At 44.3% G+C, this 25,135-nt stretch overlaps 1 protein-coding gene across 13 annotated transcripts in view; it reads right to left on the bottom strand.

The window, feature by feature from the left end:
• Nucleotides 1–553: 553 nt before the first annotated feature.
• EP400 (E1A binding protein p400) overlaps nt 554–25,135 on the bottom strand; it is a 307,683-nt gene continuing 283,101 nt past the window's right edge. For 12 of the 13 annotated variants that reach the window (XM_029619359.1, XM_029619360.1, XM_029619358.1 and 9 more), the window contains 5 exons: nt 21,366–21,537; nt 8,316–8,449; nt 5,901–6,065; nt 5,118–5,195; nt 554–3,273 (listed from right to left, as the gene is read on the bottom strand). In XM_029619359.1, coding sequence (XP_029475219.1) covers nt 3,007–3,273; nt 5,118–5,195; nt 5,901–6,065; nt 8,316–8,449; nt 21,366–21,537 — 816 coding nt within the window. In that variant the 3' untranslated portion in view covers nt 554–3,006. The remainder of the gene's footprint in view (nt 3,274–5,117; nt 5,196–5,900; nt 6,066–8,315; nt 8,450–21,365; nt 21,538–25,135) is intronic. The other variant, XM_029619365.1, reaches the window with a different exon arrangement.

Genomic DNA, 25,135 nt, shown 5'->3' with positions numbered 1-25,135 from the left:
GGACAGGCTCTAGGCTAACTGGCACCCTGTTGCAAAACTGACATTGGCAATATCTTCCAGCTGGCAGCTCTGGCACAGTATGCGCTCCTTCAGAAGTGGGAGTGGCACCAATACAGTCCATCCTTCCCCCTCCCCACAAATATACTGTCCATCACCAGGATCCCATCTACCCACAGTTCCTAGCACCCCCCTCTTTTTCTCCATTCTCCCTCTCCCTGCAGGCTAATCCTTCACCTAGCCAGATGCCTCCTTCACCAGCCAGATGCCTTCTTCCTCCTGTATAGTATTTCTGAGTCTCCTTGCAGACATCTGAAAGGGTGCAGGAGAAGGGGGTAGATGCAACCACACACCCTAAAAGCTGGTCCTTTTTGCAGCAATTTCTTCTAATAATATATCGCTAATAAGACAAGCATTAATAGGTTCTGTTAAAAAAAAATTGAAGCTGATGTCAAATTTTAATTCATTTGTGCCATAGTTACAAATTTAAGATGATAATAAAGACCAACATTTTAGAAATATCCAATACTACCCCAACACACAATCCAAGACACAGTTCTATTACAAAAGGATGTTTTATTATCCCTTCAATCTCGCAGAATACATCAGTGATCCTTAATCCTACTTTTCAAATACAAATGTTCATGTTTACAAATTATTTACAAGTCTTTCATAAGTATTTTAACTGGAAAGACAGCCATTTGCATACTGCATTACAGGAAGTTTCAACAAAAACTGCAGCATCAGAACAGTGTTTGGGTTGCAATCTTGTCATTTAGGTTCTTAAAAGGTTTATCAATACACTGAAAACTATCTGCAGCTAACAAGGCATTTCACTGAGAAGGCCTCTAATAAAACATGTCACAAAAAAGGACTTTCATTCTTATATTCAGCTTTTGAACACCCCGAATTTATCATTGAAGCTTTCTGCATTTCTATAAACCCTGATTAACAAGAGCAGACAAAACAAAGAATTGAAGCAGAAAATAACATGGAAGTTATGAGGCTTTAATAAATCTCTCCAATAAGTAGGATCTTAATGGAATGTTTTACGTGGAAAATACAGAACCGTTAACCAAAACAAGTTAAACTTCAAATGATGGTGAATAGTGTCCTTGACAATTACATTAATGGTGTCAGAAGATCTTGTATGTATGTAAAAAGCAAACTCAAGGACAAATATTCTCAGAAAAATCTTTAAATTTTTTTTTGGTTAAACCCTCTCTTATTGCTTGATTTATTGCAAAGGGAAAATGACCCAGAGTGATTAGAATCCCTAGCTGCTGGATGCAGTGAGATAGTAGTTATTTCTGTGGAAGAGAAAGAGCAGTATTCCTGTGTAGTGTCTGCACATTGCATCAAAATAAGGCAACAGATAAGGCAAAAAGACATAGGGGGGGGGAGGGGGGTGCAGGTAAGGAAAGTACTAAACTAGCCAAGTTATCTGACCACCAGTCTACATCGCGCCATTATTTTGCTGTTACAGGAAAGAAAAGACACATAAAATGTATCCTCAAAGCAGCAATGCCTCTTGTTCACTGCACGATTTAAATATAGAGGGTAAGGGGAAACAGAGGTTACCATTTAAATGTGGAGGGTAAGGGGAATAAAAATTAAAAACTGCCTTTCCTGGTTTATTCATAGGAAGCTGAAAAATGCTTCATTCCTGAATGAGGCTGTCTCCAAGAAAAAAAAAGAGAGTCAGACAAGCTGGCTGTGATGTTTCTTGCACCCTCTTATTCTAGGGATCCTTTAGCAGAATGGACCACAAACATACTCCAGAAATGCTGGAGCTGGCCAATGTTCAAGCCAGAGGCACTGCTGCTTTTCACGCAGCCTCATGATAATTAATGGATTGCCATACTTCACTCCTCCACTGAGGGCCCAATTCATCAGTGCCCAAGCCAGACAAAAATGATCAGGCATGCAGCATCCCTCATGAGCACATATGACCAGAGACCAACAGACTGGTCAATTCTGATCCTGCGTATATCTTGTGACCTCAGCTGAATCAGGTTCAAAAGGTTCTCTCCTATGGCAAAATCAAATCTTTCCTGAATGGGATCAGAACCAAAATGCATGATTATTTTAGCTCAAGTTGAGTATCTTGGTACTTCTCAGATTGGAAGCTGCAAAGTCAATGCATCAGTTTAACAATCCATATAAAAAACAATCTTACAGTGCAGTGAATATAATACACACAATTACTCAGTCCATACAATGATCATTTTGGTTTACTTTTGTGCACAAGGCTTCCCCTCACCTATGTTAAAGGTATGTAAGGAGATTTTTCACTTCCAAGAGGCAGAATTCCACATCTTGGTTTCGCATCCATAATATTTTTTGCTATTTGCCCTGTTTTTCTTGGGCAGCCCTTCTCCCACAACTGTGGGCCCTAATTCCATCATATTAGTTGGTGAATGACAGATACGCATACCTTTATTTTAATGAAAAGCCTGGAGTTTGGCATTATTGTCCACATTTTCAGAATTATTCTTTTATTCCTTTCCAAAAGCATATTGGAAGATTTGTTTTTAAACATAGTTAAACAAAAATTCACATTTAAAGACTGTGGTAGAAATCCACATCACCAAAGGACCACCTGTGTCCGTCTGCATAGATAGAAAGCACCAGCTGCGTCAGCCGAATGAAATTACGCTATCAGCAGTTGGAAGTATAGTTTTAAAAAAAGTGTCCCCTCTTACTGCGCAATTGTTTTAAGAAATTAAATGAACAAAGTTTTGCGCAAAGATGATGTCCTTGCATCTGAAAATAATGCAGATCTGCACTTATTGCTGAGGCAGCGAGGCACAGCTTAACTATAAATGCCATTAGGTAATCTCTCACCATGTACAAATGGGCACAGGAAACTGAGAAACAGACTCCTCCTGAAGCAACAAACATTCAAATGAAAAGTAACAGACATCTTTCAGAAGTCCCGATTTTCTGGCCTGCTCTCATTAGGACAGAGGCCTGTAAGAAGTCACGGGGCTCAGCCCCTGCTGCTAATCAGCTGGGCTTCGTGGGTGCCTTCATTCTGACAGCAGGGGTCCTTGCCTGCACCTTTGCTTGCTGATTTGGGGTTTCTAGGCCTGCCGCTGCCTGCACTGAGCTCTGCAGGGCAGAGGCCTGAATCTGCGGAGCTGCGGTCGTCACCACTTGCTGCTGGAGTAGCTTCTGCTGGACCACCTGAGTAGCGGCTGAGCCGGCGGGAATCACCTGAACCTGCTGCCCGGCAGCCGTTGCCTGAGAGAATGTCACGGTTTGTGGTTGAACCTGGTGGGGGGGGGAAGGAGGAGGGAATTATTTGAAAAATAAAATCAAGTTGTTTTCGGGAGCAGACTAAAGTTTACATCAAGTCAAAGAAAAACATGTAGGAAAGCTAAAGTGAAGTTCAGCCTTTTGAGCCCAAGGTTCAATTCCTGTACCTTCCTACCAGGATCAGCAAATCGAGCAGCAGATTCCTCCTCTTCTCAGTAGCTGCTGCAGCGGTAAGCAACTCCAGTCCTGAAGTGCCACAAACAGGCCTGGTTTTCAGAACATCCTCCACTCTATGCAAATATAGTCCATAAATATTCATTGTGGATGTTCTGAAAACCAGGCCTGTTTGTGGTAATCCAAGTCCAGAGCTACCAACTCCTGGTGCCTCCTTCTCCTAAATCGCTTTTCCCAGTAATTTAAAATACATTTTCCTAATAGATTCTTATACAGAGAGGGCAACTTGGCTTGTGAAAATGGCTCCCCCCTCAGCATTTCACATTGCAGGAAAATGGTGGCAGGGTTCAGTCAGGGAGGGATGTGGAAAAGGCAGAGTACATAAGAACACAAGAAATTGCCATGCTGGGACAGACCAAGGGTCCATCAAGCCCAGCATCCTGTTTCCAACAGAGGCCAAAAACCAGGCCACAAGAACCTGGCAATTACCCAAACACTAAGAAGATCCCATGCTACTGATGCAATTAATAGTAGTGGCTATTCCCTAAGTATAATTGATTAATAGCCATTAATGGACTTCTCCTTCAAGAACTTATCCAAACCTTTTTTAAACCCAGCTACACTAACTGCACTAACTACCTTCTCTGGCAACAAATTCCAGAGCTTTATTGTGCGTTGAGTGAAAAAGAATTTTCTCCGATTAGTCTTAAATGTGTTACTTGCTAACTTCATGGAGTTTGAAAGTCCCATGTGTGCTTTCTGGCAGGCACAAAGTCAAGGGGTGCTCCTGTGCCCGAGGGAACCTCAACAGCAGCTAGAAGAATCTGAAAACCACCCTTGACATTGTTTGGTCTTAAAAGCACTTACAAATACAAAACTAACCACAGTAATATCAGCAAGAATATGGTGCAAATCTCCATACAGACAGACAATTTGGGTGATGTCTAGGAAACTATTTTTAGCTATAAATAAAACCCTTGCTACTGCTGTTTCAGGGCTGAAGAGAGATTAGCAAACGTGTTACTACCCTGTTTCCCCGAAAATAAGACATCCCCCGAAAATAAGACCTAGTAGAGGTTTTGCTGAATTGCTAAATATAAGACCTCCCCCGAAAGTAAGACCTAGCAAAGTTTTTATTTGGGAGCATGCCCGTCGCACAGAACACCAGAGCATGCAGCTGTGATTTTTTTTACCCTGCAGGATTCACAGTTAGTTGTCATCACAAACCAGCATAACCAGACAACTATTCAGAATATGATAAATGTTCATTTTTTTGTTCAACAATATATGTGAATTCTTCTTCATGGAAAAATAAGACATCCCCTGAAAATAAGGCCTAGTGCATCTTTGGTAGCAAAAATTAATATAAGACACTGTCTTATTTTCGGGGAAACACGGTAATTTACTTCCAAACTTAACAGCCTTGCATGTGATTCCCACTAATTTGATAACATTTTGTTTATACTATGGCTGTTGTTCTGCATTATAAAAAAGGGAAGCAGAAGCTGAAAAGGCCCAAGCATCTATCATGAGGAAGGATGGACAATAATCAGAGAAACAATAGGTAGGATGCACATTCGAATGCTTCTGCAGCTACAGCCCATTAGGTCAGTCACTTTGGAAACAGGACTGCATTTCATGGACCCAAACTCTCCAAGAATATTTAGATTTGCTTCAGGACCTACCTGCTGAGAAGCAGACACCACCTGCTGGATACTGGCCACCGTTGCTTGCTGTTGAATCCCTTGTGGAAGCTTTGTAACCTTTTATAATGTGAAGCAGAGGGAAGGGAAAAAAAGGACACCATAGAATAGTGTTAGTCTGAATGATGGTTTGCAATCTATTGGTCTGTTGTCATTCTAAGCACAATGAACTGAGAAATACTTTAGAATGTTCCCAAGAGTATCTTTCTGTTCAACAAAACTAACATTGCTGCTACTTAAAAACAAGGCGCTTAAACACGATCAGTGTAATATCTGGATAATTTTTCTAATTCTATTTAAAGGAGATAGGCTGCTGGCTTGATGGCAGTGTGTGCAGTGCCACGCCTTGCTGAACACATGGGTTCAATGCCCTTGACAGCAGGTTCTTCCTGTTTCTTGGGCCTGTCAGAGCAGAAGGGGGTGCAGAGGCAATGTGGGGGGAGGGGGGGTGGGAAATGTTCTATCAAACTACAGTGACACCTAGTGGCTGGATTTAGGGCCCAGGATTACTGGGGTCCAGAGGTGCATGGGTCCTCAGCCCAGGTCGGTGCTGCAACAACTGGGAGTTGGAAGGCGGACAAACATAGGGCAAACACCCCCTTTCCGGTAGTTGCTCATTGCGTCATAGTCCAATAGTGGCTGGTTTCAACTATACTGGAAGTCCTAAGAAGTTACTACAGGGGATTGCTACAACACAGTTTCTGTTCCTCCTGCCATACTCGAGAAAGGCTAACAGGAGAGAAGAGCAGAGGCACCTGAAGTTACCTGTATCTGTGCCTGCACCTGCTGCGTCCCAGCTGCTTTTTGTGCTTGTGCCAAGGAAGTGGTGAGGAACTGGGTTTTAAGAGCTGGTTGAGTGGTGTAGGTGACCTTTTGCTGCCCCGCCTGGGCCGAGGCCTGCTGTGTGGTGATCTGTAGGGAAAAGTAGGGCTGAGCATTAGAGCCCAGGTGAGAAGCTTATCTCAACAAGATCAAAGCAAAGCAATGGACATAAAATTCAATCACATTTTTACTGGGTTAATGACATCTCAACAGCTGTTCTATTACTACCAGGCTGACCTTTGTCCTGGTTATTTTGTTTCCTGAATAAGCTGGCTAGTACAGAATGTGTTATTTGGTGATTTACGCTCTGGGTTTGCAGAATCTCTGCCTGGGCTCCTAATCATTCATTTATTTTGTATTTATTCATCCGTTCATTATGAGATGCCTCTGGAGGGTTGCACAACTTAGCATTATGGCATGATAAAAAGGGTTGGGATATACAGTTATTGTCACTTAGTCACACAACTGCCCCTTGAACATTTTTCATCCCTAGGGCTTCCTCACACTACTTTCTTTTTTGGATCAAACATTTTATTTTTCCATTTAATTGTCCCACACCGAGAACTCAAGGCAACGGACAAAGACTAATTACATAAATATAGTGCAATCACAATAATAGAACAACAAATCATATTCTTCACAAAAAAAAGAGAAAAATAATACAACAAAAATGTAAAAAGTAAAATAAGCATAAAAGTCAACTTAATGCCTGAACAATCAACCAAGCCTTACACTGTTTCCTGAACTGAGTCACTGCATCAACTTTTTAACCAGGGCATTCACTTAACCAAAACAAGTTCAGTTAACAAAATAATTGCTACAAAATAGCAATTGACTACTACAAGGCTTGCTCACATCATTGTCAGTGTAACAGGAGTTGAAAGGAGGCATCAGCACCTCAGTGCCTCAGTCACCGCACTTGTGGGGGAGTCAGGCGTATTATTTGCTTTGTGTACAAGGCAGTAACCTCAGAGCATAAGGGTGTAAAAAGCATGCTACACATTTCTTCCTTTGGCACTAAAGGAAACTAATTTGAAAAAAAAGAGGAATATCAAATGTCTGGAAATAAATCATTAAGAACATATTCATTTTTACTTTTCTTTAAGATCTTGGTGCTGTGATTAATGTTTTTGATGATGGTACTGGTTGGGAAAACAGGAGAGTAAGGCAAAGCTAAATGTCTCAGCATGCTCTCAATCCAGTGGGGACATCTTTGAAGTTGTACCAGATCATCAGTGCAGTGCCAATTAACACACTACAGAACATGGAAGGATTTCACATTCACAGACATTATCATTTATTTTTTTTAATTTGAGAATAAGTATGATAAACTTTTCCAACTTTTGTAGCATGGAATAAACTAACTGCCACGTCTCTCCATGTAAGATGAGAGAGAGCAGAAGGATCTGTTCAATGGTCTAAGGATCCGACCATTGAACAGGCCCCTGTGCTCTACAAGGAGCAATTTTAATCTGGGTAAATGCATATTTACTTGTGTAAAAATGTTATCTGAAGATTGCAGGTGCCTCTCCCCACTTAGTGCAGGTAAAAGTGGGCAGGGTTAGGTTGCAGGAGAGAAAGTACATGCAAGATTTCAGTTTTATATTTTCAGCTTACTTTGAAGTACCCATATTCCCTTGCTAGTCAGTATTTTCAAAGGGAAACTCCCTGGGGAATTTCCCTTTGAAAATCTGCCTGCATGCCTGTAGGCAGTCTTAAAATTGCTCTCATAACTATTATTAAAAATGTCACTTCTCAATCAGGAAAAAAGGAAGATTAATAATTTTGAACTTCTATGGTCTCCGTTTTTGGACTGTGCATAACAGATTTACTAAGGGCTTGTTTTTACAAAACATAATATATGCCATGATAGTTCAGACCAAGGTCCATCCAGCCCACCATCCTGTCTTCAACAGTGGCCACTCTGGGTCACAAGTACCCACAAAAGGAATAGCAATGGCTTTCCAAATCTACCTGGCTAATAACACTTTATGGACTTTTCTTCTAGGAACTTGTTCAAACCTCTTTTAAATCCCGCTATGTAGTTGTCTTGGCCACATCCCTCCACAGCTTGATTGTGTGTTGAATGAAAAAGTACTTTTTAAATCTACAGTTGTTAGTTTTCTGGAGTGTCTCCCTGTTTTATTATTTGAAAGGGTAAATAACCGTTCTTTAATTGCCCATTCCACACCACTCATGACTATTCCTCTACATCTAGTGTGCTGAGTGGTCTCCACACCCCTAACATCTAAACATAAGTCACCTAAGATAGATCACACAAGGACTTTTTTTTCCCCCCCGGAGCTATAGGTAAGCAGTACAACACAAAATACATTTCTGTTTCTTATTCGTAATTACCTTTTGCTGCACGGCAGCTTGGGCTGCGGTGGCCTGGGGCTGGATGCTTTTCTGTTGCTGCTGCACCGCATGGTGCTGCTTGAGCTTCAGAAGCGGCTGGACATGCAACGGCTGTGCAACCATCGTCTGCCCCCCTGTGGAGTAGCGAGACACACTTACAACAAAATTCCACTGACTTCATGGTCAGCCTTTCATCACCACTTCAATAACTCAAACATGTGATTCCAATTCTTAGCTCGGATAAAGCAGCATGACTGTTGTGTAAGTCAACTTGAATGTATGGAAAAAAAAGGGTCAATAAACAAAACAATAATGATATAAAATGATACCTTTTAATTGGACTAACTACATTTCTTGACAGCTTTCAGGAGCTAACACACTTTCCCTTTCAAATCAAAATAGAATGAGCATATCAGAGCAAAAGATGACATAGCCTGAACATACAAATAAATCACAAAATACATTTCAATGCTCGTGTGAATGAGAGGCAGGGCTGGATGGGAACTGATGTGTTATCAGGTTGATAAGGTGACAGATAGACAAAGTTATATCTGATGCAGTAAGTGTTGTGCTCCCTACAGGAAGGACACTACTCTGACCCATTAAAATCAACCGGGTCAGACCTACACTAGACACCTAAAAATGGAGAAATTATTTACCTGATAATTTCATTTTCTTTAGTGTAGACAGATGGACTTAGGACCAATGGGTTTATGCTCCCCTGCCAGCAGATGGAGATGGAATAGGGTTCAAAGCTGACCTCACCCTTTATACACCCCCTACAGTGACCTCAGCCCTTCAGTATTCTTTTCACTGTGGACATACTATCGAAAAAAACTTAATTAAAAACGGATAGCCATAACTGAATCCCAGCAAGATTATAGATGCCTTGATCTAGGGATTGGGCGACAGCTTACCCGTAATCTGTTGGAATTGATATTCATTTCACCGGCGATTCCTTGGCACCATTCTTGGGCAGCCGTGGGTGGAATGCTGAGTCCATCTGTCTACACTAAGGAAAACTAAATTATCAGGAAAGTAATTTCTCAATTTCCTAGCTTGTAGCCAGATGACCAATGGGATATACAAAATCTACTCCCGATCGGGGCGGGGGGCTGCCCGCGGTCCGGTTAACATCGCCCTTGCAAAGGCTGCATCCTCTCAAGTCTGAACGTCCAGGTGATAGAACCTGGAGAAGATGTGTAAGGAGGACCACATCGCCACTCAGCAGATGTCGATGGGAGGCAGCAGTCTAGCTTCCGCCCAGGAGACTGCCTGAGCCCTAGAGGAATGAGCTTTAACCTGAAAGAGAAATGGCTTTCCTGCCTCCACATAGGCTCCCGTGACCACCACCTTGATCCAGCGGGCTATGGTAGCCCGCGAAGCTGGTTCAACCTGCCTCCTTCCACCGTGAAGAACAAACAAGCGGTCCGTCTTGTGGACCGGTTCTGAAACTTCCAGATTTCGCACCAAAAGCATACTGATGTTTAATTGTCAGAGGCGGCGGTATTCTTCCATGTCCTTGTGCCTACTCTAGGGATGGCAATGAAATGGACTGATTCAAATGAAACTCCAAGGCTACCTTGGGCAAGAAGAATGGAATGGTACAAAGTTGTAACACTCCTGGAGTCATCCAGAGGAATGGTTCCTGACACAACAATGCCTGTAGTTCAGAGATGCGACGAGCCAAGCATATAGCCACCAAGTACACCTTTTGCACGGTTAACAAGCACAAGTAAAGACTGCGCAGCAGGCGAAAGGAGGGGCCTGCCAAAAACTCCAAAACTAGAGTAAGATTCCACAAGGGAACCAGCCACCATAGTGCTGGTTGGAAGTGCTTTACCCCCTTTCACAAAACAGGCCATGTACGGATGAGCAGACAGGCAGGTTCCGTTCACCTCGCCCCTGAAACAGGAGAAAGCCGCTACCTGAACCTTCAAGGAGTTAAGGGTCAAACCTTTATTCAAACATCCTGTAAAATTCCAGAATTAGTGGGATTTTGACCATCCAAGAGGAAACACTGTGTTATTGCAACAGGCCTCAAAATACTCTCCAGACCCGCACATACGCTAAGGACATAGAGAACTTCAGCTCGCGGAGTAAGGAGGCAATTACTGCCGCTGAATATTCACGCTTCATCAGGTGAGCCCTCTCAAGGGCCAAACCATAAGCCAGAATCAGGTCGGATCCTCGTGAAGGACCGGACCCTGCTGAAGCAGGTCCCAATGTGGTGGGAGGCACAGGGGGGTCTCCGCATACCACGGTCGCCTGGTCCAATCTGGAACTATTAGTATGATTAATCCCCTGCGGTGCTCGATCCTGCAAATAACCCTGCCCAGCAGGGACCACAGAGGGAAGGCGAATAGCAAGTCCTCTTCCGGCCAGGTCTGAACGAGAGCGTCTATCCCCAAGGACCAATGATCTCTTCTGCGACTGAAGAATCGGGGAACCTTCACATTGTGAGATGCGCCCAGCAAGTCGATGGATAGGAGGCCCCAGCAATCTACCACCAGCTGAAAGGCTTTCGCTGACAACACCCATTCTCCTGGATCCAGAATCTCCCTACTTAGAAAGTCTGCTCTGAAGTTGTCTTTTTCTGTGATGTTGGAAGCCGAGATCATCTGTAGATGTGTTTCCACCCATTCCATAAGGAGATCCATCTCCTGTGACACTTGCTGGTTCTTGGTTCCTCCCTGGTGGTTGATGTAGGTTGCCATTGTTGCATTGTCGGCCATTATGTGGACCGCTTGACCCTGGAGTATGTGGCTGACCTGTAGACACATCAATCTGACTGCCCGGGCTTCCAGGCGGTTTATGTTCCAGAGTGCCTCGTCCTTGGTCCAGCGCCCCTGGGCTGTCAAGTTCCTGACAGTAAGCTCCCCAGCCCCGGAGGCTCGATTCTGTCATGAGGACCAGCCAGTTTGGTGGGAATAGGGTTACACCCTTGCCCAGGTGAGCTTCCTCTAGCCAAGAACATACTTCCATCGGTAGGTGGAGGTGAATCGAGTAGCTTTGAGACAGAGGTTTCCAACATGACAGGAGGGAGTGTTGAAGTGGTCGCATGTATGCCCTCGCTCACGGAACTACCTCCAGGGTGGACGCCATCAAATCGAGTTGAAGATAGCTCCATACCGTCAGGCGTATCGTGTTCGTTAACCAACGCACTTGTTTCATCAACTTCCTTATCCGTGTGGATGGGAGGAAGACCTTGTCCTGCTTGGTGTTGAATCGGACTCCCAGATATTCCAAGGACTGGGAGGGTTTGAGACTGCTTTTGTCCATGTTTACGACCCAACCAACTTCCTGAAGCAGGGAGATCACCCTGCTGGTCACCTGGAGACTCTCTTCCACTGACTTTACCCAGATCAACCAGGTGTCCAAGTATGGGTCACCAAGATTCCCTCTTTTCTCAGTGCAGCCGCTACAACCACCATAATCTTGGAAAATGTTCTGGGGGTGGTGGCCAGGCCAAAGGGCAGCGCCTGGAACTGTTAATGGTGGCTCAGAATCGCAAAGCACAGAAAGCGTTGATGTTCTTGCTGGATTGGAATATGAAGGTAGGCCTCGGACCTCTCCCGGCTGTTCGGCCATTATCACAGAGCGCAAAGTTTCAATAAAGAAATTAATGACTCGTAGATGTCTGTTGACACTCTTGCGGTCCAGGATGGGGCAAAAGGAACCCTCCTTCTTGGGTACAATGAAATAGATGGAATAATGCCCCGTATTTTCCTAGGGTGCAGGTACTGGAATTATAGCCCTCAACCTGAGAAGCCTTACCAAAGTGGACTCCACTGCCTGCTTCTTGTGCTGGGAGTGGTATGAAGACAACATCAACATGTCTCAAGGAGCGCTGTAAAATTCCAGCATGTATCGATGGGGGGGGGGGGATAAGCTGATGTTCACGGAGCAGGAGAGAGACCTTGGGGTGATGGTGTCTAATGATCTGAAGTCAGCGAAACAATGTGACAAGGCGATAGCAAAAGCCAGAAGAATGCTGGACTGCATTGAGAGAGGAATATCGAGTAAGAAAAGGGAAGTGATTATCCCCTTGTACAGGTCCTTGGTGAGGCCTCACCAGGAGTACTGTGTCAGTTCTGGAGACCGTATCTTCAAAGAGACAGAGACAAGATGGAAGTGGTCCAGAGAAGGGCGAGCAGAAAGGTGAATGACTTATGAGGAGAGATTGAAGAATCTAAATATGTACACCCTGGAAGAAATAAAGAGCAGGGGTGATTTGATTCAAACTTTAAGATACTTGAAAGGTTTTAACGATCCAACGACAACGACAAACCTTTTCAGTCGGAAAAAAATCAGCAGAACCAGGGGTCACGAGTTGAAGCTCCAAGGAGGAAGACTCAGAACCAATGTCAGGAAGTATTTCTTCACGGAGAGGGTGGTGGATGCCTGGAATGCCCTTCCAGAGGAAGTGGTGAAGACCAGAACTGTGAAGGACTTCAAAGGGGCGTGGGATAAACACTGTGGATCCATCAAGTCTAGAGGACGTGAATGAAGAGTGGGTGGCTCACGGGAATGACGGCTACTGCCTGGAGATTATACCCTTATTCAATAAACATACACACAGTTAATGCGACTCCAACATTGCTCTAAGCTTCAACGGCAAGAGGAAGTGTGGAAAAAAAGTATTTGCATTCACAAAAAGCGGGGAGTAGCTTGCTTGTTACGGCGGTTACTACCCCAAACTAAATAAGCCAGATACTTTACTTTCAATGCACATCCAGCATAGCTCTCTGCTTCAACGGCAGGGGAGAAGTCTGATACTTCAAGCAAATCCAACATAGCTCTCTGCTTCTAAGGCAGGGGAGAAAGTCTGATACTTTAAGCATATCTAACATAGCTCTCTGCTTCTACGGCAGGGGAGAAGTCTGATACTTCAAGCAAATCCAACATAGCTCTCTGCTTCTAAGGCAGGGGAGAAAGTCTGATACTTTAAGCATATCTAACATAGCTCTCTGCTTCTACGGCAGGGGAGAAAGTCTGATACTTCACTTTCAACACACATCCAGCATAGCTCTCTGCTTCAACGGCAGGGGAGAAGTCTGATACTTCAAGCAAATCCAACATAGCTCTCTGCTTCTAGGGCAGGGGAGGAAGTCTGATACTTCACTTTCAACACACATCCAGCATAGCTCTCTGCTTCAACGGCAGGGGGAACGAAGAAAGGTGGATCTATATACAGATAATAACCAACAAGGACTGATTTACATAGTCTGGGTAAACAAAGGCATGGGTGTAGCTTGCTTATTGTGGCGGTTACTACCCCTAACTATGGTAGATATTCATTTGGATGCAGTTCCAACACTGCTCTCTACATTAATGGTGCGGGTGGAAGGGAAATAGAACCAAAAGGTTACTAAGAGCCAAGAGTAACAGAAGTATGAGAGAAATAAAAATTAAAAAAAAAAGTGCATAGCTTGCTGGGCAGACTGGATGGGCCGTTTGGTCTTCTTCTGCCGTCATTTCTATGTTTCCTTTCCATATGACATCCAGTACCCATTTGTCTGAAATGATCTTGACCCACCATTGGTAGAAAGACAGTTGACCCCCTATTTTGGGACAGCAAAAGTTCAATGGGGGGTTCGGGATGAACCTGAACCTGCCCCTCTCTCGGGCTGTCAATTCCGAAAGGACTAAGACCTCCCCAAAGGACCTAGACCTCTGAAATGTCGTTTCTGTAGGGCCAAAAGCGTTGGGAGCCCCTGACTCGACCCTTCATGGGCGAGGGGCACTATAACTGCTCTCTCTTATCTTCTGGTAGCCAGGGCACTGGAGATTCACCCCATTTACTGGCCAGATTTTCCAATTTGCTTCCAAAGAAGAGTGATCCCTTAAAGGGCATCTTTGTGAGATTTGCCTTACAGGTTGCATCTGCTGACCAATTTCGCAGCCATAGCTGTCTTCTGGCTGCTACCAGTGAGGCCACGCCTCTGGTTGAGGTACGGACTAGGTCAGAGCCTGCGTCAGCTAAAAGGGTGGTGGTGGATTCCATAAACCTCCCTAGAGAGGAGCAGGGACAAACAAGCTACAAGGGTACAACAAGAAGCAATCTGTAAGGTCATTGCTATTGCGTCAAAGGCTTGTTTAAGGATGGATTCCATCCACCTGTCGTGCGCATCCTTCAAGGCCACTGCGTCCTCCACTGGGATAGTTCGCTTCAAAACGGCAAAGACCAGCACATCCACTTTAGGGAAACATAGATGCTCTCTCGCCACCGGATCCAGTGGGCATAGAGCTTCTATTCTCGTCCATCTTTAAAACTCGCTTCGGGGCATCCCATTACAGGTCAATCAATTCCTGGAGGCTTTCCGTAGAGAAACGAGAATGGAATTCTTCTTTGATTCCGTCATAGAGTCCACCCCAGGAACTCCCAGAATCTTCAGGGTCTGGGAAACCAGGGCCAGCAATTCATCTCTATGGAAAAAATGTAATATGGTCCGATATGGTTCTAAACCCGGTAGGATTTCCCCATCTTCCAAGGAATCTGGATCCCCTTCTTCATCCGTCCTGTCCGAGTCTCTGCCAGGGATATCCTTGGTGAGGCGAGGCATGTCTCGAGGCCTGCCGATAGGGCTGGGAGAGGGAAGCCTCACCGGCTGGGGTTCCATCCAGACAGGGACAAGTGAAGCAGATTGTGCCTGTATGAAGGCTTGAAGGCCTTGAAAAAATTCCACCCAAGAGAAGGCAGATGGGTCCATGCCTAGCCCAGGAAGTACTGGGGTAGGTGCCGCTGGACTTCCCTCTCCCATGGAAGACCCATACCTGGGATTACTCAGATCCGGGGTACTTCCGGTTAAGGTTGTGGCTGACATCCTCTGACTGGGAGGAGCTGGGCTTAGTAAAGTCTGGGGAGGTCAGCTCTCCTTGGGCCTCCTCACAGTTCTGACATAAGTAAGAATCCAGGTCAGACTGTGTAGCGCAAATATGACAAACAGCACAGAGAGAACAGCACTTATGTTTCTTTTCTGCTGGAGATTATTTCAAAATACCACCATGTAATGCCGAAGATAGCTCGAGCCTAGGATATATTATAGACAATGAGACCTCATATATTTTGGCGAGGCTTTTGATGCATTTGCGTATGCCCTCAACGCCTTGAATGATATTGTGCGGTGATAATATTTTGTTACACCGTATCAAAATGTTATAATCATTGGTCTCTTTGTCAAGATTTGGTGATAGTTCCTTGCATCAAGGTTACAATATAATGACATGTAATGAGAAAGATAAACACTTATCGTAGCGAAATAGGCAGATGTGCAGCAGGGATAGAGTTCTGGCGTTGGCCCGACACGGCTCGTGTTTCTGGGGAACCTTCTTCAGGGGCCTCCGATTGCCAGTGCTGTAATATAATTTAACAACGTTAGAACTTTTAACGACATGCGATGCATGACTATATGCCTCTATGTACCTACTTATTCCCAAGTCTGCCGTCTCGTTCTGCTACTGGGCTGCAGCGATATTCGGGCAGCAGGATCCGCCATTTTAGACCACAGGTTTTGTACCTACCGCTGGGGGCGGAAACAATTAATGTTGACGTCAAACCACTTAGTCGGATAATTGATTTTATTAAATAAGTGAAGACCATTCTACAGACTCATTAAGACCGGATGGTGATTCTGATGCTAAAGTGAAAATCCACCATTGTTCGCGGAGGTTCAGCAATTGATTGGCATCTCCACCGCGTGAACTTGGTCTTATTTGTTCAAGTATTGTCCATTGAAGTTGATCAAAAGTATGGCCATTTGTGATACATTGATTAACCATGGGTGCCTCCATGTTTACAGTATTGAGGCGGCTACGATGTTCAGTGAGCCTCGTTTTGATTTTTCTACTTGTACGTCCAACATATATTAATTGGCACGGACACTGTATCAGGTAGACCACGCATGTGGAATTACACGTGGTTTCTGATCTTTTATAATAAATCTGACCTGTGCGGGGGTGCTGCCATGACGATCCTTCCATGGTGGAAGAACACATTCCACAATTACCACATTTAACGTGATTACCTTGCTGTCTCACTGTTTCCTGTATTTGAAGTGCTGCGTGCACTACAAAATCTTTTAAATTTTTACTTCGTTGATACGCAAACAACGGGTGTTCAGAAAAAATATGGTGTAGTTGTAAAACATGCCAGTGTCTCTTTATGCTTTGCATAATTAAATAAGATTTATCAGTGTGTGTAAGTACACAAATATCCGTGGTAACCGGTGGTTGGATTTTGTATTCCAACAGAGCTGATCGTGGCGAGTACCACGCTCTTTTAAAGGCTTTGTACACTGCATTATAGGGATAACCCCGCGAAAAAAACCGCTCTGCAAGAATACCTGCTTGAGTTTTAAAGTCGCCATCAGATGAACATAGGCGTCTAAGCCTAAAAAATTGGCTGCCCGGGAGGCCTTGTTTAAATGCTCTGGGGTGAAAGCTATGATATCTAAGAAGATTATTTCTTTCAGTATCTTTGCGATGAATTGATGTATGTAATTGCTGATTATAAATGGAAATGGAAATATCTAAAAAAGATATTTGTGAATCGCTCTGTTGTGTGGTAAATTTTAAGTCTTTGTCCACCGTGTTTACCCAAATAAAAAATTCTTGGAGTGAAAGGGTGTCTCGTTTCCAAAAAATGAGGAGATCGTCAATGTAACGGAGCCATAGTGTCACAGCATTAAACCAATGGGATCTGTAAATGTGGAGTCTTTCAAGTCTATCCATGACCAAATTGGCCACCGAGGGGGCTGCTGACGACCCCATTGCTAAGCCGTGAATTTGTAGGTAGAATCGGGTGTTGAATGAAAAATAATTTTTTTGAATGACTAATTTCGCTACCTCATAAATGAACCAAAATGGGATTCTAGACCCTTGCATACTGTTTTTGAGAGTTTCCTCTATGGTCAGTAAAGCTGTGACATGGGACACATTAGTATATAATGAGACGACATCCATTGTGACTAGAGTAATTGGTTCCGATATCACTGTGTAATTCGCCAATTCTTTTAAGACTGCTGTGGTATCTTGAATATATGATCTCATTTTTTGTACATAAGGTTTCAAAAACTTATCAAGGAAAATAGCTAGTGGTTCCAGTAGGGATCCATTACTGGACACAATGGGTCTCAAAGGGGGGTCAGTTAATGACTTGTGGACTTTGGGTATTCCGTATAATAACGGTATACGAGGATGTTGCTGAAATAAAAAATTCCTCTCTTTGCGGGTGAGAAATGGTGTCACCTTCTCATCCAGTAATGTTTCGATGATATGAGTAAGTTCTATCGTGGGATCTTCATCAAGTAACTTGTAATATTTCACATTGGATAAATGTGTGGTTAATTTTGTGATGTATTGGTCCCGGTCCATCATAACAATACTGCCCCCTTTGTCTGCTGGTTTGATAATTGTGGTAGGGTCTGAGGCTATAGAGCATAACGCTTGACGATCAGGATGTGAAAAATTAATATATGGATGTGTTTTACTATTTTCAAAAGTCTCCATGTCCTTTATGATAAGATCACGAAATGTGGAAATATTGTGGTCCATGGGACCTGGTGGTGTCCATTTGGATTTACCTCTGACTATGGAAACATTGTCGCTGGGAATCTCATTTAAGGCACAATATAATTTTATTTGGAGTTTTGCGGATAAATTTAGTTAGCATGATACGACTCATAAACGGGTCATGTCTCTGATGTGGAACAAACGACAGTCCCAAGTTGAGCACGTGCTCTTCGGTTTCCGTAAGATTATACTGAGATAAGTTTATAACTGCGGATCGTATCTGGTCCTTGACCGCGTTTCCACCATGGAAGGATCGTCTTGGCAGCACCCCCGCACAGGTCAGATTTATTATAAAAGATCAGAAACCACGTGTAATTCCACATGTGTGGTCTACCTGATACAGTGTCCATGCCAATTAATATATGTTGGACGTACAAGTAGAAAAATCAAAACGAGGCTCACTGAACATCGTAGCCGCCTCAATACTGTAAACATGGAGGCACCCATGGTTAATCAATGTATCACAAATGGCCATACTTTTGATCAACTTCAATGGACAATACTTGAACAAATAAGACCAAGTTCACGCGGTGGAGATGCCAATCAATTGCTGAACCTCCGCGAACAATGGTGGATTTTCACTTTAGCATCAGAATCACCATCCGGTCTTAATGAGTCTGTAGAATGGTCTTCACTTATTTAATAAAATCAATTATCCGACTAAGTGGTTTGACGTCAACATTAATTGTTTCCGCTCCCAGCGGTAGGTACAAAACCTGTGGTCTAAAATGGCGGATCCTGCTGCCCGAATATCGCTGCAGCCCAGTAGCAGAACGAGACGGCAGACTTGGGAATAAGTAGGTACATAGAGGCATATAGTCATGCATCGCATGTCGTTAAAAGTTCTAACGTTGTTAAATTATATTACAGCACTGGCAATCGGAGGCCCCTGAAGAAGGTTCCCCAGAAACACGAGCCGTGTCGGGCCAACGCCAGAACTCTATCCCTGCTGCACATCTGCCTATTTCGCTACGATAAGTGTTTATCTTTCTCATTACATGTCATTATATTGTAACCTTGATGCAAGGAACTATCACCAAATCTTGACAAAGAGACCAATGATTATAACATTTTGATATGGTGTAACAAAATATTATCACCGCACAATATCATTCAAGGCGTTGAGGGCATACGCAAATGCATCAAAAGCCTCGCCAAAATATATGAGGTCTCATTGTCTATAATATATCCTAGGCTCGAGCTATCTTCGGCATTACATGGTGGTATTTTGAAATAATCTGATAGAAGAATCCATCATAAGTAGACAGTTTCTTTTCTGCTGGAGTCATTAGGGACGGTAGCTGCATGTTAAGGCGGGTCACACTTAAAAATTTTCTGCGCACAGATTTCGGTCGCTTATGCGGGCCGTGGCGAGGCGCACACATGGCCTGTGTGCCCGGCTTTACATAAATTCTGTGCCTAGAGAGGTGTGTGTGTATGTTCGTGCGCAGTGTTATGCGCACAGCGTGTTCTGACACTCTATGGTGGACAATAGAAGACGCACAAAAACGTGCGCAAGATGGCGCCACCATGGCCTACCACTTGGTGAGCCTACCGAGCCTAAAGCGGGGCCTAACCCTCTAGGGGCTGCTCAAAAGCCCACTTCCCCTTACCCCAACGGGATTAGGAACTACGTCAGTACGGCATGCCGAGCAAGGAGACCAGAGGAAGTCTTACCGAAACCCCTCCATCTCTGAATTGGAGGAATCCTCTTTTTTTTTTTTTTTTTTTTACACTTACATGGGCTCAACGCTTACCAGCTGAGTACAAAGACGGTCTCCGGCTACGGGGGGAGAGGGCTTTGGCCATCACCTCCACAATCGGCTTCCTGCACCCACTGCCTTTCAGCTGCTTCAGCAGCAAAGTTCACACCAGGAACCAGCTACCAGACCAAAGCACACCTCTGTGGGATCTCGGAACTCACCTCAGGAATTCTCAATTTGGGGAGGGACCTTTAGGTATCACCGCAGGAGAGCGGGGCTCAATCTTTCTCCAATTTAAAAGTAGAATTTCTTCTTCTAAAGGGTACTGCGCTCCCCACAGGAAAAGCATGTCCACATCTACTAGCAGACTGGGAGATACTGGAGGGCTGAGGGCACTGCAGGGGTGTATCTAGGGTGATGTCAGCTTTGAAACCTGACTCCATCTCCATCTGCTGGCAGGGGAGCACATAACCCACTGGTTCTGAGTCCATCTGGCTACACGCTAGGAAATGTACATGCTACTGCCCAATATGAAATCTCCTCTATGTTGTCCAAACTTTTGGAAATCATTGTCACAACACAACAGAGAGTTTCTGCGAAGAGAGTGACAGATTAGACCCAGCCCCATCTAGTTTCCATGCAGGATATAGCACTGAAACAGTACTGAAATCACTTAAAACAATACTATTGATGGATCAAGGTTGATCAAGACTGCTGATCCCCCCTTCCTTGATCTCCCGGCTGCATTTCACACATTAAATTATGTTGACTAGACAGTTAAGCACAGGAGTTTGGGGAAACTGGTTCAAATCCTTCCTAATGGGCAGAACTCAGAAAATAACCTGGGACGCAATATTCTCCAAACCTTGGTTTGTGACATGGAGCACCTCCCCAGGTTCCTCCATTCTGCTAAATGTAAAGCTCATGCCTCTCACAGCTATTGTAAGAAAATTTGATCTAAAAGAACACATTTATGCTAATGGCACACATATCTTGCTGCCAACAATGGACACCTGGGCAGGAACAGCAGCACTCCTCAGCCAAAGCCCGGATGATTAACAACAGACCAGAAGAGCTGTGCCAGCTGAACACACATTGCAATATTGAGAGGTTAGATTTCCATAAACTATGATACTCTGGGATTAGATAATTGAGATTTTTAGTAAATTATAATTTAAATCACATTTGAATGCGATCTAACCTATCACCAATCTTGATGTAAATTGATTACATTAGCATTCTAAATGCTCCTTGCACCGCAAACATACACATATTGTTTAGCACAGTAAACTTACTGTCAACCACTTTGAAGTGATTGACCAGCCACAAAATGAATAGAAATCATAAATTAAATTAAGTCCAATAAAAAGTTATCTTAAATAGTTTGTCTTCATTACTCTTGATTTCCACATCTCTGAATTTAAAACTCTGCAATAACTCCCAGCCCCCATTTCTCCTCCTCTGCCGACTCTAATTTTATGCCACATGGGTTGTGCCAGCAAATATATCAGGTATTCTTTATAACTATAATTTTTCATTCTGCACAATGCTAATTTATTATTAATGCTAATTCAGATGACAAATGCCATCTGCACATCAGAAAAGTCAATAAGGGATGGTCTTTAAAACTATACAATGTTACTATAAGAAGTGATAAAGATCTTCGCCACAAATTTTAAAAAGTCATCACAACAAAAATGGCAAACATGCCAGTGCAGTACCATTCAATTACATTTGGTTACTTGTAAATATATAAAAAAAAGTCCAATGATACCTGCTTTCTGAGGCTGCCCGATAGCAACGCTGATTCCCGCCACAGTCACTGGGAGGGTCGTGACTCCTGCAGATGATACGACGGCAGCTGGAACTGACACCACAGGAGGCTTAGCCAGTGCGACCTGCGCAGTCTGGGCTGTCTGCCCCTGGATCTGTCCCTGAGCCTGCAGCTGGGGAGCAGAAATGGAGGTCTTTATAACCAAGCAGGCTTAAATTATTTATTTAAAACACTTTGTTGTCCACACTCATAGCAAGACGTTCGAAGTGGGGTACGTGTAAAACATACAGAAAAATATGTTTACAAAAAAAAAAAAAAAATCAGACCAAGGAAGAGGAAAGGCGCATGTCCCTCTCTCTCTCGTTGCATTTTGGTAGTGTATGAGAAACATGTGCGTGTAATTCCATTGTGAAATTTGTTCCCTTCCTCTGGAGGCTGAAAAAACTGGCAAAGAGTGAGAAGCATTTTCAAAGACAACGGCAACAGCTCCAAAAAGCTCTTTCACTCCCACTGCTGGGTAGCACAGTATCACACCATGTGTTCTGATTTCCTGCTGTACATCATACAATTTGCTTCTCAGCTATTTTTTAGAATAGATTTACTTGGGAACCTTCACCTGATTTTGTTTTTGACTTAAACACCTAATCAGGGCTATTTGTTAAGCCAAAAGTGATATGTACATTTTTTGAGCTTCCCCCCCCAACTTTTCAAGCAATTTATTGATTGTCCCTATACTCCTGAAAACAGGTGAGACCCTGACTCTCAGAGGGGCCCTTCCTGTTACTGCATACATGGGAAAAGTATTTTAAAAAACAGATTCCAGATTATGGATGTAAAGGGATGATATTTTCAGTTTTACCTCAGAAACAGCAAACACTTTCTAATGCTAAAACAATTTAAAAGTAATCAACAATAAACTGCTTTTTAGAAAAAGTAATCCATAATCCACAATGGATTCCTTTCCCTAGCAAAGAATTGGAGAAATTACTTACCTGATAATTTTGTTTTCCTTAGTGTAGACAAGAGGACTCAGGACCAATGGGTTTCTGCTCCCCTACCAGCAGTTGGAGCCAGTCACGTTTCAAAGCTGTTGTCACCCTAGATACACCCCTGCAGTGACCTCAGCCCTTCAGTATTCTCTTCAAAAGTTACTGTGGACATATTTTAAATCAAGTTTAAGAATGTCCCAATTGTACGGCCATTATCACGGAGCGAAGGGTTTCCACGTGGAAATGATTCACTTGTAGATGTCGGTTGGCGCTCTTGAGGTCTAGGATGGGGTGAAAGGAACCTTCCTTCTTGTTTATAATGAAATAGATGGAATAACGCCCCATATTTTCAAGGGGCGCAGGTACTGGGATTATAGCCCTCATTCTGAGGAGCCTTAAAAGAGTAGTCTCCACTGCCTGCTTCTTGTGCTGGGAGTGGCAAGGAGACATCATGAATATGTCCTGAGGAGTGCTGTGAAATTCCAGCACATATCCTTCTCATTTGACCTCTAGCACCCATTTGTACTGAAGTGATCTTAACCAACTTCTTGTAGAAGAGGGACAGTCGACCCCCTTTCTCCTTGTTCCAAGGGTGGGTCAGCACATTTTCATTGGGGGGGGTGGGGGCTTGGGACGAACCTGAACCCAAGCCTACCCCTCTTGGGCTGTCGACTATGAAAGGACTCAAACCTCCCAAAGGGCTGAGACCTGTGAAATGTCGAGTTTCTGTAGAGGTGAAAGCAATGGGAGCCCCTAGATCGACCCTTCATTGGCAAGGCCCACTGTAACTGCTTTCTCTTTATCTTCTGGTAGCCGGGGAACTGGAGATTCGCCCAGTTTACTGCCCAGCTTTTCCAATTCTCTTCCGAGAAGGAGTGGTCCTTTAAGGGGCATCTTTGTAAGATTTGCCTTGGAGGTTGCGTCTACTGACCAATTCTGCAGCCATAGCTGTCTTTGAGTGCCACCACTGTGCCCACTTCTCCGGCCGAAGTATAGACTAGATCCAAGTCCGCTTCAGCTAAAAAGGTGGTGGTGGTTTCCATAACCAGTCTGGAATCCACTCCTGAGAGAGTAGGCACAAATGAGCTACCATGGCACAACAAGAAGCAATCTGCAAGGTCATTGCTACTGCGGCAAAGGTCTGTTTAAGGGTGGATTCCATCCTTCTATTGTGTGCATCCTTTAAGGCTGCTCCTCCCTCCACTGAATAGTTGTTCACTTAGAGATGGCACAGACTAGTACACCCACTTTAGGGAAACGCAAACACTCCCTCACTGCCAGATCCAGTGGGTATAGAACTTCTAATGCTCGTCCTCCTTTAAAACTTGCTTCTGGGGCATCCCATTCCAGGTCAGTCAACTCGTGGCTGGCTTCCAGTACTGGAAAGTAGCAACAGGCTTTCCATACAGAAATCACAATGGGATTCTTCTTTGGTTCCATCATAGAGTCCATCCCAGGGACTCCCAGCATCTTCAGGTCTGGGAAACCAGGGCCGGCAATTCGTCTCTACAGAAAAACCGTAACATGGTCCGATAAAGTTCTAAACCAGGAGGAATTTCCCCATCTTCCAAGGAATCTGTATACTCTTCTTCCTCCGTGCCATCCGGGACCCTGCCAAGGGTACCCTTGTTGAGACGAGGCATGCCTTGAGGTCTGCTGATAGGACTGTGAGTGGGAGGGGCTTACCGACTGAGGTTCTGTCTGGACAGGAGCAAGTGAGGTAGCAGTCTGCGCCTTTGCGAAGGCTTGAAGGCCCTGGAAAATATCCACCCAAGAGAAGGCAGCCGGGTCCATACCTAGTCCAGAAGGTAATGATGTAGGTGCTGCTGAATTTCTCTCTCCCATGGATAACCCAGTCCCGGGGGTACTCAGATCCAGGGTACTTCCAGTTAAAGTTGTGGCTAACCCACCCTCTGAATAGGAGCTGAGCTTAGCAAAGTCCGGGGAAGCCAACTCTCCCTAGGCTTCCTCACAGTGCTGACATAAGTTGGAATCCAGGTTAGACTGTGAAGCCCGAATATGAAATGCAGCGCAGAGAGAAAGGCGCTTATGTTTCTTGGCTGCAGGAGACATTGGCAGCGGTAACTGCGTGTTCTGTCGGCTCGTGCTTAAAATTTTATGCACACAGATTTCGGGTGCCTAGGCAGGATGCGGCAATGCCTACTTATACCTTGGTTACTAAGTTACAAGTAAACCAACACGATGTGCAAACGGTTGTCGGTATATAAAACTGTTTAAATAAATAAATAAATAAATAAATAAGGCGAACACACAGCCTGTGCACCCGGCTTTACCTGTAAAGTTATGTGTACAGCACGTGCAAAGAGCCGACACACTGCAAGTTCTTAAGTTTTATGGTGGGCAACACGGCATGCACAAAGATGCGTGCAAGATGGCGCCGCCATGGCCTACCACTCAGTGTGGTGGCCAAGCCTAAAAGCAAGGCCTAGCCCACCAGGGGGCTACTCAACCCGCTCGGAAGCCCACTTACCCTTACCCCAACGGGATTAGGAATGATGTCGGTACAGCGCACCAAGCTAGGAGACCGGAGGAAGTCTTACCAAAACCCCTCCAAATGTCTCTGAATCGGGAGGTAAATCATCTCTCTCTCTCTTTTTTTTTTTCACTTACCTGGGCTCAGCACTTACTGGCTGAGTATAGAGACGGTCTACAGCTGCGGGGAGAGAGGGCTTTGGCCATTACCGCCGCGCTCGGCTTCCTGCACCCACTGCCTTTCAGCTGCTTAATCAGCAAAGTCCATACCAGGAGCCAGCTACAGGT

The sequence above is a fragment of the Rhinatrema bivittatum genome, chromosome 11 (assembly GCF_901001135.1).
Source record: "Rhinatrema bivittatum chromosome 11, aRhiBiv1.1, whole genome shotgun sequence".
Lineage (NCBI taxonomy): Eukaryota > Metazoa > Chordata > Amphibia > Gymnophiona > Rhinatrematidae > Rhinatrema > Rhinatrema bivittatum.
This window is presented reverse-complemented; position numbering and strand designations above follow the sequence as displayed.